Source organism: Cherax quadricarinatus, chromosome 11 (genome assembly GCF_038502225.1).
Source record: "Cherax quadricarinatus isolate ZL_2023a chromosome 11, ASM3850222v1, whole genome shotgun sequence".
Taxonomy (NCBI): Eukaryota; Metazoa; Arthropoda; class Malacostraca; order Decapoda; family Parastacidae; genus Cherax; species Cherax quadricarinatus.
The window spans coordinates 38,305,025-38,326,658 of record NC_091302.1 but is presented as its reverse complement, the minus strand read 5'-3'; the positions used below and the strand labels follow the sequence as shown (position 1 = coordinate 38,326,658).

General features: G+C 41.9%; 1 protein-coding gene across 2 annotated transcripts in view; it reads right to left on the bottom strand.

Moving 5' to 3' along the window:
* LOC128687600 (tubulin beta-4B chain) overlaps positions 1-21,089 on the bottom strand; it is a 41,073-nt gene extending 19,984 nt beyond the window's left edge. For both annotated transcript variants that reach the window (XM_053775145.2, XM_053775146.2), the window contains exon 1: positions 20,931-21,089. In XM_053775145.2, coding sequence (XP_053631120.1) covers positions 20,931-20,987 — 57 coding nt within the window. In that variant the 5' untranslated portion in view covers positions 20,988-21,089. The remainder of the gene's footprint in view (positions 1-20,930) is intronic.
* Between the last annotated feature and the right edge of the window lie 545 nt (positions 21,090-21,634).

Sequence of the window (21,634 nt, the reverse complement as noted above, 5' to 3'; positions counted from 1 at the left end):
GGGTTTGGAACTTTTGCATATGTAACTGAAATTTGATGCGTGATACCCCAGGTAATACGTTCGGTGTGATGTTTATTCTTTGATCTTTTTTCCTTGTAAGTTGCACGCAGTGCTTCTCCTCCCGTGTCTGATCCAGTCTTTTCCTTTCCTAGTCTCGTTACTTTGCAGTTATCAGAGTGTTTACGTTATTAAAAGTTAATTCTTTTACTTCCAGAGCTGGGCCCTGGGCCGGGCCGTCTGCAAACAGTAACACATTGCATTCAATTTCCTCCGGCAGGTCATGTATGTATTTCGGAAAAGGCGGAGGGTCTAAGCACTGATCCTTGGGGGACCCCACTCTTCGGCCGTGCCCACTCTCATATCACTCGTAACATCATTCTAGGACTTCTTTACACTCCCTTGCTTTTATTACCCAGTCATCTCCCACCCTCTTCTAATTCTCCAAACTCCCTCCCTCTCGACCTTCCCCCTTCCTCCACCCCTCTTCTTATTGTGTCTCCCTGCCCTGATTGTCTTCCTTTTTTCACTGTGTACATGGGTCTTGCACTTCCTTCTCAAGTAGCCGGGTGTAGCAAGCGTGACACTACATCTGCTTCGTAGGAGCCAGCGCTCGGGGAAAGAGTGCACGAATCATCCAGGAAGACAAGAGGTTTTTATGAAACAGAAGTGGGTACATTAAACGTTCAAGTCCTGGTTACCTTCGCCAGCGCTGTCACAGACGTAGTCACTGCCGTTTTTTGTTTTTGTTTTTGCTTTCTTTAGTTTAAATACATTTTTTTAAGTTATTGTAACCCAAAATAAAATATTTGTAGTAAAAAAAAGGTAAAAATAGAAGTTATGGATATAACAAGAAAATTAACATAGTTAAATGAGGAAAGGTTGTGAACATACTACCATAAGAACAGTATTAGGCAGTGCTGCTCATCTTATGAGTGAACAAACCATCATAAAGACAGTACTGGGCAGTGCCACTCACCTTGTGAGTGAAAAAAACACCATAAAGACAGCGTTAGGCAGTGCCACTCATCCTGTGAGTGGAAACAACACCATAAAGGTAGTATTGGGCAGTGCCACTCATCCACTGAGTAAAGAAACCACTGTCGATACACTACTTTGCAAGACACCACATCCTGCTAATCAACATACAGCCATACGGGAAGCCTTTCAGTTATAAAGGTCCAAATATCCGACACACCGTTAGCCATATCAACTCTATCCTTAGCTGTTGCGACATTCAGGTATTACTAACTGTATAAAATGTAATATCTAAACGCAACAAATCCTGCCATTTTTTAAATTCTAAGAACTTCAATTACAAAGACATCAGCTTGTTTATAAATGATAGTGGAAACAAATCTACATTCCTGCTATGTACTAAAAGTGCCGGGGAGTGTTTACTCTCGTCTATGCATAATTTACACTCCTCTCTCAGAGTTGCTACACTAACCTGACACATAGTTAGGTATTCTAAGTGAAACTAAACGACGAACCTGGAATATGAAAGTTAGGAACACGACATAGACAAATGAAAACCTGCAAACGAAAATAACACGACTTTAAAGAGCGAGAGATGGACAGAAGCCAAAAGACAGTGGCGAGAGGGAGTGAGGAAGGGAGGTGGGTGTTAAGGTGATTTATCTTGCTTGGAATACAAATGAAGAGCGACTTGAGAATGTTAGTCATAGAGAGCGCCTTATCAGAGACAAGCAACCTTACAGAGCGCCCTGGAGAGCGAAGCACCTCTAGAGAGCCAGAAAACAGAGTGGCTTAGAGAACCAGAAACCCTTAGAGCCAGAAACATATTTTTTATTATAAAAAAAAATTCTGAGCTGGGAAAACGATCGCAAATCATTCAAATTAAACTAAAGTCTCATTTTCCTGACATATTAAGAAGGAAGGAGAAAGAAGAGAGCAAGGAACCTTGCTATAAGTGGCGTAGTGTGGACTTAAGCACCGCTACGTTTGTGGTCGTGCTTGAGAGGGGGGAGGGGGAGCGTGCATGAGGGGGCACCATCTCCCTTAGGCCGTGCTTGAGGGAGAACAATCTTCCTTTGGTTATGTTTGACGGAGAAGTTGTGAGATTTAAATACTATCATACCCAGATAAAATAACCAGTCAAAATATTCCTAAAATTTCCCAAGGTCTCTTACAGGCATCTCAATAATTATAAAAAACACACTCAACAGCAAGCCACAAGTCACACTGAGAGGGCAAGAGCAGGTGGCTACTGGTGAGGTGTGTGCCCGATCCACAATCTACAAAGAATCGTCTCAAAGCATTGATTTTTTTTAATGAGGGCCAAATACTCACGTCCTACTGAACATTCAAAACAAGAGATGCCAAGCCAATGATGATACTCTTCAGGTCACTCGTTCTCTTTTATCTGGAATATTGCTGTGTATCTGGAATATTGCTGAGCTGGAAAATATAGAAAGAACCTTCATAGCTCATATAAACTTAGAGAAGCCGTTAAAATAATGGGAGCGCTTGAAGTCCATAGGACACTACTCCTCAGAACGTAGGGGAGAAAGATACATCATAATCTACATCTGGAAGATACTGGAGGGATTGGTCCCAAACATGAACAGCAAAATCACTACTTATGAACATAAGAAGCTTGGCAGATGATGCAGGATACCTCCAATGAAAAGCAGGGAAACGATGAGTACACTGAGAACTTAGTAAGTGTTAGAGGACCATGACTCTTCAATCCCCTCCCTTCGTGGATAAGGGGATTACCAAGAAACCCCTAGCTGTCTTCAAGAGGGAACTCAACAGATTCCTTAAAACAGTTCGTGATCAGCCAGGTTGTGATACATACATTGGACTGCGGGCACTAACACTGATCAGGCGAGCAACCAGGAGGCCTGGTCAGGGTCGCATACGCGGTAACCTCCAGGAACGATTCCAGATAGACTCACTTTTCACTCCTTCATCCTGCTTCCCACACCTCCACTTTCCTCAGAATCCATCTCAACTTCTGATTTACGTACTCCAATCGTCCTCTTCCATGCCTAGTTGACCGGGAACAACTATCCTCTGCGTCACTAACATTCCTACCTCTTCCTTGCTGCCGTTTTCCTGGTGTATTCCCATCACTAAGACGTGCAACACTAATGTGGTAAAGGTTCATTTTAATTTTTTTTTGGCAGTTATCTCCCTCTGAAGCTTTAAGTGCAAAAAACAAGTCTCTTAATAATCCAATTTTACAAGCACTTTGTAAATATTGGTTTCAACTAAATACAACGTGTGGGCTGGATGTCAATGTGCAGTTTACATGTAGTAAAATATTGTCAAGCACAAACAAAGCCACTAACATTCATGAGCATTTCGGGTCACTGTAACTCTGGCATTAGGTCACAAACTGCCCAATACGGTCAGTTAACAAAGAGCCACATAGGACACAGCAGTAGCTAGTAGTACCAGACTTCAATTAGTCCTCAGTAAACAGCCTCGCTATATACCATAAGGTCTCCAGCCACCTATCTTTCCCCTGTTCCTATCTCTTGGCATTCTCGTCCATTCTGGCGGCTCATAACCAGCCTATTCAAGAAACTTAAGACAAGCGACACATATCAAAAGCCTATTGCTTCATGCAAGGCGGTTAAGAGAGAAAGAGAGAGCGAGGGAGAATGAGAGCGCAAGAAGAAAGAGAAGAGAGCATGAAAGAGTGAGAGCAAAAGAGCGAGCGCAAGAGATAGAGAACAAGTGAGCAAGCAAAACAAACACCCGCACTCCTGCAGCAGCTGCAGGAGTGGCTAGTCAGGTATGAGTATATAAGGTGTTGACCTACCCACTCCCTTACCCCGATCTTTGCAGGCTTTTGAGAGGTGACGTAAGCATGACGTGAGGCTCACACACTCCCTGCTTTAACACTCATTCTATCCTGTTTCTCCTCCTACCTCCAGTATTCAATCTTTCCTTCCTCCTCATTTCAGTCTTCCCTGCAACTTTCATCCACTAATTTACTACCCTTCTACACAATAAAAGTTTAAACTGATTTTATCGTCCCTTCCTGCAGGGATAGTATGTACTGAACAATGCCACACATCTTGTGGGTGACATAACTCCATATATAAGACAGTACTGCAGTACCACTCATCCTGTGAGTGAACATACCACAACAACATTAAGCTCCAGTTACATAACACTCCATATGCTCTTCCCTGAGAACTTACTGCGTGCTGAGTCTTGGTATTTTAAATAAGGCTGGAAATATTCCATTATTCCAAACTCTTCCGACGGGAAACAGCAGCAACAGCTTTTATTATGTAATTTATTTTACACAGCTAAGAGCTATACCTTAGGTATACTCTGTTGGGGTGCCGGGAGAGTATACCTCAGGTATACTCACCCGACATCAAACCCAGCTTCTTTAACACACTGTAATCTGTTAATCATTGTACACTACTTATATTGTACAATTTCATAAGTGTTCATACCACAGTACTCTGGTACAGTCTTCCTTTTACCTCCATAGATAAACATCTTTCCACATATATCTCAACATACCACCAACCCTGTATCATCTATTTTTATGGTTCACCTAGTTTTTCATAGACCTAGATGCCGACTCGTCCACTCCCAATATCTAAATGCATTTATTTTTTCTATATTCCCTTCCTCCAAGCTTGCATTGCCTGATATTTTCGTTTATCTTATTACCTGCTCTTTTCTATGTTCGTCTTAAATTTCCTTCTTTTACACAACTCCTAAATTCCAAATTTAACTTCTCTTCAGAATCTCCCAAAAGAACTGTCATCAGAGAAGAGCAACTGTGACAGTTCCAAAACTTCCTCTTAAAATAATTATCTTCTCAACCCCACATCTCTCCTTTACACCCTAACATTCACCTCTTTTATAACTGTTTACAAATGTATTAAACAACCACTATGACATCACACATCCCTGTATAACCCGGGCTGGGACTACACCAGTGAATCACAAACACATCTCTGTATAACCTGGGCTGGGACTACACCAGTGAATCACAAACACATCTCTGTATAACCCGGGCTGGGACTACACCAGTGAATCACAAACACATCTCTGTATAACCCGGGCTGGGACTACACCAGTGAATCACAAACACATCCCTGTATAACCCGGGCTGGGACTACACCAGTGGATCACAAACACATCCCTGTATAACCCGGGCTGGGACTACACCAGTGAATCACAAACACATTCCTGTATAACCCGAGCTGGGACTACACCAGTGAATCACAAACACATTCCTGTATAACCCGAGCTGGGACTACACCAGTGAATCACAAACACATCCCTGTATAACCCGGGCTGGGACTACACCAGTGAATCACAAACACACCCCTGTCTAAGGCCTACTTTTACTACAAAATTGTCTTTTCTTTAGTATCTTCGTATAAAATAGTCGTGTTGCTGATGCTTATGGTTTGGTTATCCTGTTTTGAAGGTTTACCTACGTTATGGAGACATTCTATGACATGAACACAAGATTCTTCGCTGTATATGAAACTTCACCAATGATGGTCTGATAGTAAGTATAATCTGGAGACTTGTTAAACTTGATATAAAGTCACACAGTCAATTACGTTTAATGTAAACCAAAACCTTGCCGACGTACAGTAGAAATAAACAACACTTCAGTTATTAAAGTGGATAATGTAAGTAAATTTGTTCGTCAAAGTGATCGCTGGAGAAACCGTGTTGAGATTCATTGCTAAAATTGTTTTTCCAGGTACCTTTAAAATGTATCCAGAAGTGTCAATTTTTAGTTATTAATTTACCGACTTATTTAACGTTCAGTAATTAGTTACCTACCATTTGCACATTAATGAACACATTTAAGGAATGTGCAAATGGTAGGTACCTCTGAATATTGTCCGGCCTTCCTAACTGTTTGCATATATACTTAAATTCAACATGTAACATGGATTGTCTTGTAAAAAAGGCTTTTCCAACCTTTAGATTTTGGGCCACCCTCGTAATTAGGTATCACACTGGCTATCTTCCCAGCTCGTCCTTAGTTACTTATTCATTATAAGTAGTAATTTCAACACACACACACATACAGATTGATAAATAAAAACGTAACATACTTGCTGTTTATCAAGACATATCTAATATACTGTACCGTAAATGCAATTTTCATCTTACTGTTTTCTGTTCCACAGAGCCCAGTGTACACCTGTGCCACTAAATAATTTTTAAGCTCTCTTTCTGGTTTAAAAACTTTAAAGTTAGTGACAAATCTATGTACTCCTGCGAGATAAATTTTATTATGGACTTGACCTGTAAGATAAAGAAGCGTCAAATTACGAAAATCTCCACTAATCAGGGTCATCATATGACAAAACTCCCACGTCAGGAGAAGTTTTTTCCATTTCTGATAAAAAATTCTTCTACCGAGGCCTGGTCATGGACCGGACAGCAGGGGCGTTGCCCCCCGGAACACCCTCCAGGTAGGTGTATCTAATATGGTGGAATGTTTCTCAGTCCCTTCGGAATCATTAGTTACTTGAATTAAAGTGTTATCTTCCTGTGTAAAACCAGACCGGAAGCAACTGTTTAAGTGGGAACACAGATGTCCTGTGTTTGAATACTGATATATGTTACCCGAATCTTTGGTCTATATATCTGAACCCTAAGAGTGGGTCGAGGAAGGATAAGCCAAGAGACACCACCTTTCATCTGTCTGTTCGCATTTATTGCCATTCCTTGTATGTTTTTTGTCCCTTTATTCAACTCCAATTCGCGGGTATTTGTGGGTGTCTATCTTTCCCCAGCACGTCACAGACGAAACGATTCCAGAATACAGATATCCAAATGTTGCACAAGTGTCTCATTTAACAACTTGTCGGTTTTCTAAACTATCACGTCACAGACAGCAAGGCCACAAAGGCAGTGAAGGATGTACACAGTTTCTGATGAGTGGGCAAGCATACCTAAAGACTGGTAAGGTGACGTCAACACACTTTTCTGTTTTTAAACAAAACTGAATGTATCAGCATTGTGTTGCTACCCTATTACACATAAGTTACAAAAGGAGGCAAAATGGAAAGGTATAGAGATGCGGTTAGTAGACATAATATGGAAGGAGTGGGGAGAGCTCAAATAGAGAAGGGGTGGAGAGGGTAAGGGAGGGATAGAAAGGATGAATGAGGAGTGGAGAGTGAAGGAGGAGGATGCTTTTGCACATAAAGAGGTGAACTGGTGAGGAGGAATACCATATAAGTATGTGGGTAGAGGGCGCGAGTCACTTCACAACATAGTTACTAAAACCAGCACGAGCGGTTTAATAACAAATACAGAAGAGAGGCAAGTTATAAACTTAATCAAGATAAATTGTACACACACAACCAGATCACAAGAAATATGATATACTAAAACTAACTGAATGAAGAAAATATAAACTGCTATAACCAAGACCTGGCTTAATCTGAGGTCTGGGCGGCGCTCTGTCTGGAAACCTTCCAGCACTGCCACAAAGTGATATGAAGGTTGGGCTAACAGACAAATAATGTTTGGTTGTAGTATTTTGAATGATATAGAAATCTAATCATACATCATACATACAAACACTCAAACTTAGAAAGCGATCACTGTAAACTTTTTTTCAACGAAACTGAGCACTGATACGACAATGAAATCACCAAAGGGAGTATCACTTTCCATATGAATAGAGACAGGGAATCTAGAATCTTACGCCTTTCTTTAACCCAGGACTACTTTTGTCGAGAAAGGTCCTACGTGACTGACACCGACTAATTACTATACATGTCAATCAATATCCATGCCAAACGCCAGCCTTCTCATGCTCAGCTTATAACAGTGGAAATGACATTTCCAACCGGGCCGAGTAAAATATATATATGTGTACACTTAAAATCACTGGGTAACACTTACCAGTATTTGTAGACTGACGTATAATGACTGATGGGTATTGACACGACCTGTTGCTGATCTTGCCACAAGTGGCAAGATCAGCAACAAGATCAGTACTTACAATAATTGCACAATTTCTAACACTGTTACAAGTAATACTGAAAGGACTTACTTAAAGTGTAGGCTGCTGAACCAGGTTCCTCCTTGAGGCTTACACTGTGGAAATTCTTGGGTTTTAAAGTCTATAAACAGGAATAATACCACGTCTGATTTAAGTGAGCTACCACTGTATGCTACAGAATTTTGGGGCTCATAATTAATTGGGTGCCGGAATTTTTCGTGCACCTTTTGACGTGATGTACCGACACAGGTGAATGTAACACGGGGTCTTAAGTTTGACCGAGTAGCTTCCTGAGATTCAGAAGAAAAACCTGGCTTATACTGGCACCTAATTTGCCACTTGAGGCCTACAGTGGTGAGACAATGGTTGTGCTTTTTGCTACTTACACCCATATTCCTAGTCTAACTTATCATCTAAACTAAAATGCTAAACTTACTAAAAGCTTATAATTAACTAATCTTATGATTAAGGTTCAAGGAAGATGTACAGCAAAGCCACTGCCCCTCAAACAAGTCTCTCTGTGGTTGGTGATAGCCTAAGGGGCTTCCCCTTCCTAACCACCTTCCCCTCATTTGTAATGGTTCCCTCTGTCTGCTAGCTTCGTCTAGAACGGGGCAACGCTGGTTTCCCCACAACGGGAGACCATCAGATTTGATCCGAGGAAGAGGAGGATAGCTCCAGTTCTTCGAATCAAGTCTTGCAGGGCTTCTCTCCCTCACTGATGGGGCTCGTGTGAGTAGTGTAATTATTTCTATATCCGTGTTCCAGGAGTGTCAGAGAATGAGTGCAAGTGTCAGAGCATGAGTGAACTCGAGTGTCAGAGCATGTGTGAACAAGTGTCAGAGAGCGCGTGGGCGTGCCAGTGTATAATTACCTATGAGTAATTACAGATATAGAACTAGGTGCATGGTGTCCCGTCTTCTCAATTTACACACACATGTGCAATATCTGGGAATATTTATTTGTAGACGTTTCGCCATCCAGTGGCTTTATCAGTACAAATTCAATAACATAATGGGAAGACTGTAGAACTATATACAAAAGGCGAGGTAATCAGTCCCGTAGCCTTGGAGTTAGTGAGCGCCGTAGCCTACAAGATTACCGTGATCATTACCAACTCAAGAGGCTGAGGGACTGATTATCTGGAGTATACCTGGAGGGGGTTTCGGGGGTCAATGCCCCAGATTACCTCGTCTGTATATAGTTCTACAGTCTTCCTATTATGTCCTTGTGTTGATAAAGTCACTGGATGGCGAAACGTCTACAAATGAAGATACCCAGATGTTGCACACATGTCTAATTCTTCTTCTCTATTTATCATGTGCATTTTAATTTTCTAAGCGTGTGTACTCTTCGGGGGATCGAGCTACAGCTCCCATCTAGTCTCTTAATCACATATCTACAGTAATTAATCACTGTCAAGCTTCTTGGGTTTTATGAGAACTATTCTCTACAAATCAAGAGAACTGTTTAGTTACTCAAAACCTTACACACAAATTTGCTAACATTTTTATTAATGAGTTGCCATCATTACTAAATTTCAGCTATCTTAATTTGCTGATATTAATGCCAATCAGGTGTTATCATTACCAATTTGCTAGAGTGACCAGTTTACTGTCATATTACAAATATCTTAACTACAATGTAATAGAAATTTCCTTATTCTTACTCCGAACTATATCCCTAATTCGTTTCAAGACAAAGGCTACAAAATCACAGTAAATTCTGACTAAACATCGGCACGAAACTGCTACTTAGGGCAAAAAGTAGGTTACTGGGCTCTTAAAAACTTAAGCCACACAAACCCCGTTACCACAAAAAAAAAAAAAAAAAAAAATATTAAGCAAAATTGCACAAATCAGCAATGTGCTGCTATCCTATTCTATGAGATACGTAACAGGAGCAAAAATTAGGTAAGGTTCCCTGCCATTCGTATGATCACAGTCAGGAGTCTTGCGTCGGGGGAAGGGGGACACATTCCCCGCCACCACGGTAAAGTGAGTCAGCGTCAGGGAAAGGGGCACAAACGCCACCACTACAGTAAGGTGACCCGGCGTCTGGTGAAGGGGAGAGAGGGTTAAACCTTATATGGAGTGTCCCACGATGCTTGTAACCCTGGCAGTTGAGGCGCTTAAAAAAAGTCTTAACTACCTCTTCATCTTAGCACACTACTCGAGTGATTCTCTTTTGTTTTGTTTTAAAATGGAGCGTAAATCCCAGCTTCCGTAAGCCAGCAGATGATTAACCAACTACGGTCATCATTTGAGAGAAAAAATCGATCATTTGAAAAAGATTAGTGTAAGAAGACACGTATCCTGTTTCTTGACGAATGAACCACCGCTGACTTCCTTGCGTCCAACTTATTTTACTTTCACAAGACTTCTCCAATGAAGTATTTCCTAACATTGCTATGGCACTTGTGATCCATCATTACATTCATGGAGGAGCGCTAAACCTTTGAAGGCCACACAGGGCCTAAAGGGACTGGGAGGCATTCAAGTTTGAGCCAAAGGGAAGCACAAGTCCAGTTCCTTTGATCAAAAGTCCCTCACCGGCATGGCACTTTTGAGATATCAATGTGCTCTTGTCTTGGTGCCTCTCATGTCAACAAGTCTGTCCTTGTCCACCCTGCCAATGCTCTTTAAGCATCGTGTTAATCGTTATCTCCTCTTAATTTTATGATAATTCGGTGACGAAATTCAGTTCATCCTGTGAGTCCTCGTAGCTCAGTGCATGAGTGGTTTAGTAATCATGTGAGTGACAGCGTGAGTGGTAGAGTGCATGAGTGGCAGTGTGAATGGTAGAGTGCATGAGTGGCAGTATGAGTGGCAGCGTGAGTGACAGCGTGAGTGGTAGAGTGCATGAGTGGCAGTGTGAGTGGTAGCGTGAGTGGTCGAGTGAGTGGCCAGTCAGCCAGCAGACACACTACAGACTGCCAGGCGCCGTCTAACCTCGCCGGGGCGGTGCCAGCCTCCACACAACCGCTACATCACGAGAAAAAATCCTCCTGTAACCAGCGAGCGCTAGTCGATACTGGCAGTATAAGCAAATGTATATTGACAGTATAGGAAAACGTATACTCGTCGTATAGAGAAACATAAGTGAATCACAAGAATAAATTTGAGAAGGTACAGGAAAACAAAAGTAACCTTAGTAACAAAAGGATTTTGAAAATTACAATTTAAAAGCAACGTTGGCTTGGGAATTGAGAGGCAATTTGGTGTGATTGTAAAGGAAGGAGAGGATCAAGAATCCTTCCCTAGTATTAAGGTCCCCTTTTCTCCTTGAGGTTAAAAAAAAAAACATAAAAAGCTAAACACGGAATGGAGGGAGATTATTGTTAAAGGGAAAGCGCTAAACCGGTTAAGGTCATACGGCACCTAAAAAGGAGATGGAGAAGGGAGGATGCAAATAATGAAGACAAGTATTAGAAGAGACAAAAATATAGCAGTAATGTGTCTGCGCAACGAATACTGAACTGTCTGAGGTCAGCCAATGAACCTAACCTATCTTCTCCCATTATTGCGGCATGCAACATCCTCCTCATGATTATATTTTCTTCTCCCCCAATTTTCTTATTGTTGTCATCCTGGCTACACGCAATAATTTGTTGATTGCACGCTAGCTCGACGTATGGCCATTGATGTCTCAAGTAAATTAACTGTCATAGGAGCGGTTTTCGAGATTACGGCATCTTTGCCACGTGCCAGATCAACCAGGCTGTGATGACCATGTGGGTCAGCAGGTCGCTAACAGCAATAGCCTAGTTGATCACACAATCAACAATGAAGTCTGGCTTTTTACAGGGCTGCTAGGGTACACTTATGGATATGAGGTTATTGAGGTATGCGCAGGTACACGACATGTTCCTACTTCACACTACTGTCTGATTTTTTTTTAATTTATGTATTAATGTAGACGTTTATTAGTTATCTTTTGTTAAGTTTCTACCAATCAGCTATGATTCTGTTTTCTCTATGGTAAAAATCGGCATCTCTATTCCATATTGCATGGTGATATAATCAGCGATGGAAATAGGGTTAGGCCAGTACACGGCGTGTACCTACACATTTTCTCAAGCGTTACCTACGTCAGTGAGTTAAAACCCATTTCCATCACTGAATAAAACCCAAAAACCTGCCACTGGTAATACAAGAATGACGTCATTTCATATCCTCCCCTCTCCGAACAGATTCGTAGAAGTGGCAACATTAGTCAACCACCTGTTAAACCACAGTCACAGATCGTGTAGTCAGCTGAAGAAACCTTCAAGCAACGCTGACTATCGTCAACGTAAAACATGGCTCATAGCTCAGTGGAAACAAGTCTCCTCACACCTGTCGACTGTTACTTAGCAGTAAATACGACTGTTGTGGTTAGCATCTTGGGAGTGGTAGTATATCGCTGGGCTTTGAAATACACAAACCCGGGGGGAGAGGGGGGAGTAAACAGCTTAGTCCGTGACTTCAGTGGTCTAAAAAAAAAAAAAAAAGGTATCTGTTGCAGGTCATGATTCCCGCAGTCTTCCAGCACAGATTCGTGCAGCAGATTCAGACAATATTGCAGGTTTCTGTACCAAAGCAAAAACTTGGTCATGAAAAGACAGTACACACGACCTAGTCGAAGACTACTGCAACACTAACAATGTCGTACAGGACAGAATCAAGGAATAATACCACAACACACCAGTAGGATCGAACATTGCGCTAGGATTCCCTACTGGGTACCAACTTTCCTCGTGCACTGTGACAGTCACGCTAGTACCAACTTTCCTCGTGCACTGTGACAGTCACGCTAGTACCAACTTTCCTCGTGCACTGCGACAGTCACGCTAGTACCAACTTTCCTCGTGCACTGTGACAGTCACGCTAGTACCAACTTTCCTCGTGCACTGTGACAGTCACGCTAGTACCAACTTTCCTCGTGCACTGTGGCAGTCACGCTAGTACCAACTTCCCTCGTGCACTGTGACAGTCCCGCTAGTACCAACTTCCCTCGTGCACTGTGAGTCACGCTAGTACCAACTTTCCTCGTGCACTGTGACAGTCCCGCTAGTACCAACTTTCCTCGTGCACTGTGACAGTCACGCTAGTACCAACTTTCCTCGTGCACTGTGACAGTCCCGCTAGTAACAAAAGTACACGCCATAAGATCAATAAACCAATATGTTGTGATAGATCTGGGGTTTCCGAGTTGGGTAGTTACATCAACCTCTGCTACACTACTTGTCAGTCCATGTACGGGATCCTCTGGTTTTCTCACTCGTGATTTAATAATGGTCCAGGAAGAACCAAGCGTCATCTCTAAATTGTGAGTTAGATGAGTTTTGAGCTTATTCAGCGCTCGTAACATAAACACAACATCCACAAACTAAATAATAACCAAACTCGTGAACAAGTACTAAAGAAACAAATATGATCAGACTAAACTAAAATTATCTGCGTCAATGAAGAAATAAATATTATCTAGTTAAAACTTAAAAAATCCAAAAATTTCGTAGTTTCTTTACCCTGATTTTCATGGCAGAAATGGATATAAGTGAGGGTTGCCACGGACAAAGAATATGGTTAAATGTATGGGCGTGGCTGGCACACTGTGGGCGGTCCTCTCCTCCACCCTTAGTATATGACAGGGACAGTTTTGTCGGCTGTACCTCACTCAAAAACACACGAGCTACGTCACCATGGCACAATAGAACTTACATGAACAAAAAAAATTAAAGTATGGTATGTTTTGGCCTCTAAGTGAAGTATTCTTCAGTAATTTATATAAGAGGGTCTTATAGGTAAACCGAAATATTCAGTAATCTCCTTATCTCCCGTTTTGTATTCATGCGAGTTCTTTTGTGCCACTAACCAGTATTGATTATGCGTTTATATTTATATATACTGTATCAACATATCGCGACTATCTACAAATAGGAATAAAAACATTAAAAAGCACAACAATAAGCATACAAATAATCTGAAATTATTTTTTTATCACAGTAATTATTAAAAACATAATGTTGCAACTTCTGCTGTCGTTATTAAAGGTTATTGTGCATGCGGCTGGACTCTCCCACACCCACACCAAGAAAGGCGTGTATGTAGTCACGTCAATTCCAGCTACTACAACATGGCGTCCGCTGGGATTGGTTTGACCTGCATGCAAACACTACTTAAAAAACAACAAATATGTCAAATGATATTTATTTGACATTCGTGGACGAAGCTGTGACAGTCAAATGACCTTCACTCAGGAGCCTGGTGGATAACTCACAATATTGGGTCCTTAAACGTCAACAAGGATGCGCGATCTGGCTGTAGATTTAGCAACTGTGTAAATTTCTCTGAGTGTAATGTAATACAACTGATACAACAAAATTCATATGAAAACAGTTTTCCACCAGCTGTGTCATTTCCTGTGCAGTGTAGAGCACCGAGCGTCGAGGCGCGGCCTCTTACACCAGGACGCTTCCAGACACCGACAGTTCGCTGAAGTATGAGTTTATCATAATCTCCCCCTTGACTCAGCATGACGTCACCAACAGAAGTTTCTACGTCAGACGTCCACCAACAGAAGTTTCTACGTCAGACGTCCATCTTTATCTAAGACGGGAAAGAGCTGCCACCTTGGTAGTCAACAACATTCTAACTCGTCCAATAGGTGCTTCGAAATCTTATTGGTTTTATAACTATATAGAGGGGTTTGATGCGAAATATCATGGCACACGTTTTGACACTGATGTCAGTGAGCTATGTTAATAAAACAATATAAGAGTGTAAACGCAGTGATCCCCATTCCCTTTACATTAATGGGTCAATTCAAATAGTCAATATGTAATGAGAGAAGTAAAGTAGAAAGAGTATTAACATCACTTCAATTTTTGTGAGTCTTAAAATTATGTGCAAATGTTTATCAGTAAATGTTGACCGAAGCTTAAATTTAAAAACTGTCATCCCTATAAAGGACTGTTCACAAATGTACGTAGTACTGGCAAAGACTGAACACAGCTGCAGCTAACTTTTTTAGGTTTAAAAATGTCAGGTTTGCATAAAATTTCAAGACTGCTTTCCTAGTAAATGTCTGAGGGTGGCTTTATCTCTAAAAAATATTTCACTTGAGTTACCTGGTGAAACTCTGAATGAATTATGGAACATTTGTATCTCCTGTCCATGCTTTTGGAAATAATTTTTAAGTCACTATGCATAGAACTTTGGTGTTTCACTGTAGCTTTTCATATGGATCTGTGAATGCCTTTCTTTGTTGGATAAGAGTTCTTTAGAACAGAGAGAGTGTGAAAAAAAGCTACTGCACATTCAATGGCTTCACAAGTATATTAAACTTTACCTCAAACTCTTTCAACGCTGCCTTCAAGAGAGAGCTGGACAGATGCCTAAAGTCAGTGCCGGATCAGCCGGGATGTGGCTCGTACGTTGGACTGCGTGCGGCCAGCAGTAACAGCCTAGTTGATCAGGCCCTGATCCATCGGGAGGCCTGGTCATGGACCGGGCCGCGGGGGCGTTGATCCCCGGAATAACCTCCAGGTAACCTCAGAATACATGTCAGTCTTTCCTGTTAGTGATTCATGTCAAACGCCAATTTTCCTATATTCTTCAACCTTAGAACCAAATTACTGTTATGTTACATCAATCAACAAAGCAAAATCTTAAATCCATTCAGTGTCAGAAAATGATTCTTGACGTCTTCTTTTCTCAGTACAAAAAAATATCAGTTACACGAAGAAGGGCAAAAATATCGTTTGAGGACCTTACCTCAGCGCTCATTCACATGAGCAGCTTAGATTTAATTCAGTGTTGGATTTATTTTCCCCTCGAAAATATTGTCTTGACATATTCAATGATTTAATAATTACGCAATAATATTATTTTTTCCTAATAGGTTTAGAGGGCCGCATTAAACCTTCCTAGGTGCTGCATGTGGACCGCAAGTTGGTAACCCTTGGTTAAGAATCTTCCCTACAAATGATCAAGTGTAGTTTTACAAGGTTATGGTGGCTATTTACAGTTCATAATTGTGTATGCCATTAATCATTTGTAGTTAAATGAATAGGTTGTAGACACTGTGCCTTTCGAAATGATGTTTTTGACAAGTCCCCATGTAGATTCCTTGTCATGTATATACACATTGTTGAAATAGGTCAGCCATTCTTCGACATAGGAGACCTCTCCTTAAATACCGTGTTACTGTTTATTTTTGTCTTTTGTGGGACCATTTCAAAGGCTTTACTTTTGTCTAGATTAACTACAACATACTTCCCACCATTCACATGCCTTAGTGGAAGAAACCTATATACTTAAGAACAGAAACAACTGAAGTGCACACACATTGAAAAAAAAAATAAAGGATATGACAGTGTTGAAAATAAACAAAAAAAAAATGCAATAATGGACTTTAGTCTGGCAAATTCAAATTCCCAAAGGATATATGAAATCAGTAATTTGGCAACAGATGTAGTACGTGAGATTGGAATACGGTGACAAGCAGCACAATTGAAGCACATGCTTCTGCTGATGAAAAATAGGTTTCATGCACAGATGAAAGAAGGCGAGTAGGTGAAAGAATATGATAATGCATAGAAAAGACAGATATGAGAATGCTTTAACTTTTATTAGATCGAGGTAATCTGCTGAGAAAGAAGTCTTGATACCATCACGTCTGTCCAGATGCTCAGATATTCGCCAATTGACAAAACGTGCAACATCCTGCCCTAAGAAATGCATCATGACCTCGTTATTTTCAGATTAATAAGAAAACGGGGAGGAACGGTTGAAGCGAGGAACAAGGAATCGGTTATCGCTAAACAAAAATTTAAATCCTTGTTTAGAATTACAAATGATTTTGGAGAGGCAGGGAGACAATGAGTAAAGGATTTGTGTCATGAAGCAGGGAAAGGTGGGATGGAATGCAAAATCCCGTAATGAACACTTGGCTACTCAATGGGTTCGCATGATGCTGGGCTCAAGTTAGAATTCTCGCACCTGTAGTCACATCAGGAGGCCACCGCCTCCGCGGCTCGGTCCCAGACCAGGCCTCCTGATTGCTGGCCTGATCGGTCAGGTTGTTGGTGCCAAGGATCTCGTCCCTAGAGATATGCTTACACCCAGGAAGAGGTACAAAAACATGTTGAGACGTATTCTACATCACGCCCACGCTATTAAGAGGCAGTGACAACATATGTATACCTGGGTTACCCCGTGAATTCATTAGTGTGTTGAACAAAACGAAGACTTAAATAGAATATCCGAGTGACGATTGGAGCCAGACAGGTGTAATGTTGATAAACAGGTAGTGTGATCAGGTTCCAGGTTACAATCTCAGGAATTTCTCCTCTTTCGCCCATTCCTCCTTCTCTCCTTCCTCCATCCTTTCTCTCACATATTTCCTATAGCTCTCACTCACCACCCTTCCCTTTCCTTCCCACATTACGAGGAGGTTAAGAAAGGAGGGCAGAATGACAAGGGGGAAACTGAGGACGAGGATGTAGAACACGAGGAAGAAGTTGAACATGGGGATGTTGAGCACGAAGAGAAGGTTGAGCACGAGGTGGTAGTAGGGGATATGGTTGAGGAGGAGGAGCAGCACAGGGTAATTGAATAGGAAAAGGTAGGTAGGTGGAACCAGATATCAAGTAGGTAGGTAGAACAGAGATTGGGCAGGAGCACGAAAAGGAGCGTGAGCAGAAGCACGAGGAGGGGATGAAGGGAGGGCAGGGAGACAAAAATGAAGATGAAGGCATAAAAGTGATGAAAAAAACGAGAATATGACTAACTCAAGTGAGCGGGTCGAGGATGAGCGGAGAAGGGGGTGGAGGGGAGGAGTAGAGGAGGGGGATGAGGGCGAGTGGAAGGGGGGTTGAGGGCGAGTAGAGGAGGGGGTTGTGGTAAGGGATCATGGTAGGGGTGTGGCGAGGTCCGGTGGAACGAGCCTGACTGAATTTGTGCACTGTCTAGCCTCTTGATGAACTTCTCTTGTTTTAAATGTGTTATTATTTGTTTTATTTGCACAACACAAGAATTGTTTGGTTATTCAGCGCTTTACCATAGAACTCATTTTAAATTATTAAATTTTATATAAACGTAATAAATAACAATCGTTCATGTGGTTTTGTAGGCTTCAAATAACCTCTGAAATATCTGTAAATTTGTTAGGTTGAGTTGGCAAAAATTAATCTATATTTATGATAATAACAAAACAATGTGGCATGTTTCTGGCAGTGCAGGTTAATTTAAGTGGTTCCATATTATAGCCAGCGTTTTCTCCTGAACGCTAACAATGAAGGATGCGTTGAGTTGAGACTACGGTACACTAAGAGAAAACACCATAAGTGTCCGGGGCCCAAAACTGTTCAACAGCCTCCCATCAAGCATTAGGGGAATTGCCAATAAACCCCTGGCTGCCTTCAAGAGAGAGCTGGACAGGCATTAACTGGAGTTTACCTGGAAGGTAAGGCAGGGAGGACATGGAATGTAATGAAAAAACAAAATTTCTTAGTGAATATCGACCTGCTGTTATAATCTGCCATGTTTAATGTACTGTATATCCATTCTACTAGACCATATTTGGAAAGGAGGATTATTATTTTATTCACGGATACATAAACCCGTGGCACACACCGCCTGGAGAACGGGAGGAAATCAAGTTTGATTCAAGGGAAGAGTATCTTCAATTTATTTCATGACGAGCCCTTCAGCAGCAGCATTTAGGTTCCGACTTGAAGGGTGAACATAGAAGACACAAGGAGAAAAATCACCAAGACACATTGCATAAGCCGAGTGATAAATTAAAGAGCATCAAGGGTCCAAGGCCTCCAACACTCTTCCATGAACGAGTCTGATAAACCGTTGCACACTGTTCCTGATCAGCCAGGCTAAGGTGTCTCGCCGAGACTGCATGCCTCAATTTGGATGCCTCTGGCCGCAGCAGCTATGATTCCTGGAACCATCGCCAGGTAATCTGCCACTCGAAATGATCTCTCTTCTACATTTTGACGAATTTCAATTTTCACTCATTTCCATTATGTGCTATTTTAAATTCTTCATTCATTTACTGCTAGTTGAAGAGGGGCAATAAGTGTAAAGATTATTATTACTTTGGAGGTGCTAAGTCCATAGGAGCCATAGTTCCTGAGGTATCCTAGGCAATCATGTTTGATCCAAGGAAGAGAAAGACAGCGCCAATTTCTTGCATACTGAGCCCTCCACCGTCACCAAGGTGCTCTTTCTGAAAGGAAACAAGTGTAAGGAGCCTTGTTCCCATCTCTTTCCTCCCAGGATAGAAGCCGGTCCTTTCGGCTGAGTCACAGCCAATCAATATTTAAAACACTTGTTGCACACAACCTCATCTTCCAGCCCATTTTAATTACACTTTTCATTTACCTTGAAATTCTTCATAATATATTTCAGGGGTCCCACTGGGAATAAGTCACAAAGTACGATTTTATTAGGTTATCCTAGCATAGGCTACCATACGTTAATTCTGTATACCTTTATGTATACATTTCACTTATAAAATTATATGCACTGATTACTACTTAATGGTTATAATCATAACCATGATTTTTAAAGAGGTGGACCGGTACGAAAGCGGACATCATCAGTCAGATGACCATTATATTATAATCATGGGGAAGCGCTAAACTCGTAGGGATTATCCAGCACCTGGGGAGGGAGATGGAAGATATTCACCCAGTTCAGGGAACTAAAGCACAGATCCAATTCCCTTGAACAAGAGCCCCTCACCAGCGTCAAGGAACCTCCTTTGAGGGGACGGTGGGGGTCGGGTGGTGGGGTCAGATGACCAAAAGCTCCAGCATCATATGACAGACCTGAGTTAAGAAACATTTGTTGTTTCCTGGCAAACCTTACTAAACCAAACCAATCTTTAGTGATTTATATATTTTTCCAATATGTTGAGACACAGCTCCTGGTCCTGACTCTTTATTACACCTATGGGTAAGCGTTAAAATTATATTTAGGGCGGGTGATACAGCTGCTGGAAAATGTTAGGTAGTGAGGATTGATTCAAGGCAGGGTAGGGTTGCCCTTATTCCTTGAGGAACCGGCATCAAAGCACCTCCATCCCAGGTGGACACAGCCTCTTAATTTTTTTCAATTATGAGTTCTACCGCACTTAGTTCTGAATCCCGTAATTAGATTCTGCCAAGTTTCCTATTTGTTTCTTTGCCATCTTAACACTAAAATCTATATTTTTTTAAGCTGGTTTGTTCACTTGGTGTTTATCTTCACTTAATGCCCTTGTTATGTCCCAGATTTTCAATATTATCTCCTCGACAACACGATCTTGCATGTCGTGATCATTTCTCCCTTGTGCAATTCCCTTGCTCTCAGTTTGTTGGTCGATTATTATTATTCAAGGGGGAGCACTAAACCCGTAGTAGTCTTACAGCGCCTGGAGGAATGGGAAATAATCCGCCTCGATCCAATGACAGGGAGGTCATGTATAAGTCCTTGGATCAAAAGTTTCACACTGGCATTAAAGAACCTCCTTTGAGAGGTTGGATGAGTCGAGATCCTGCTCCTGGACCAACACCCGGTTCACCCCCACCGCGCCAGGAATTATTCATTCCGCGACATTTCCAGTAACCAAACACACACACACACACACACACACACACACACACACACACACACACACACACACACACACACACACACACACACACACACACACACACACACACACACACACTCTGAAAAGAACTGATATCGCTCTAAACCTGTTTTATTTTTTAAATAATATATTGCATGATGGAGATTCGTAGCTTGTAGATGACACTGATATTAGTCAGCAGGCGAACTGGTGCGTGTTATACCTACTGGGTGTGTCAAAGTACATTATTATGCAGTTGTTCATGTGGGACCGGCAGCCACCCGGGCAACAGGTTATAAGAGAGGGACTCACACACACATACACGTACCTTGGTGCCGATCTGGTTGCCGCACTGGCCGGTCTGCACGTGTACGATTTCTCTCATGTTGAGTAGAATTTGTGTGGAGGAGGTGCAGATAGAAGCGTGCGTCGCTCACGACACTCAACTGACAACTGAGCGCCATCGTCCGCCGCTCCTACCTTTTCTCCTGACCACAACCCACACGGTGCCCCCCTCCCCCCTCACCTCTCCTTCGTACATTATAACATCCACTTAAACGTAGCCCAAACTTTACATTATATATTGGTTAATTATACGAATTGGAAGATGCAGGGACGGGAGGTGGACATGGTTTGTTTTCTGATTTAATTGAAGTGTTAGTAGGTGAGAAAATGAGAATGGTGGAGTGTAGGAGGGGTGACCTCCACACACTGGGAATGGCTACCACCCACCCCGGCTCCCTTCCTACACCTCACTCCTTCCATGATCACTCCTTCTCTCACTCCCACACTATGCCATACCCCAATTATCATACTATGTACCTTACACCCTCGCTCCCATTAGTATTGCTACCCTCACTACCACTCTTCTCAACACTTTAAATCCCACTCCCATACTAATTAATTTTAGTTAATTACCGTGTGTCACATATAGATGCTTTGGGAAGCGCCGTGTCTGGTGGGTCCTAGAGACGTGCAGTAAGTTATACAGGGCTTAACAGTATATGGGTATACGTTCCTCCTTTACCAGAA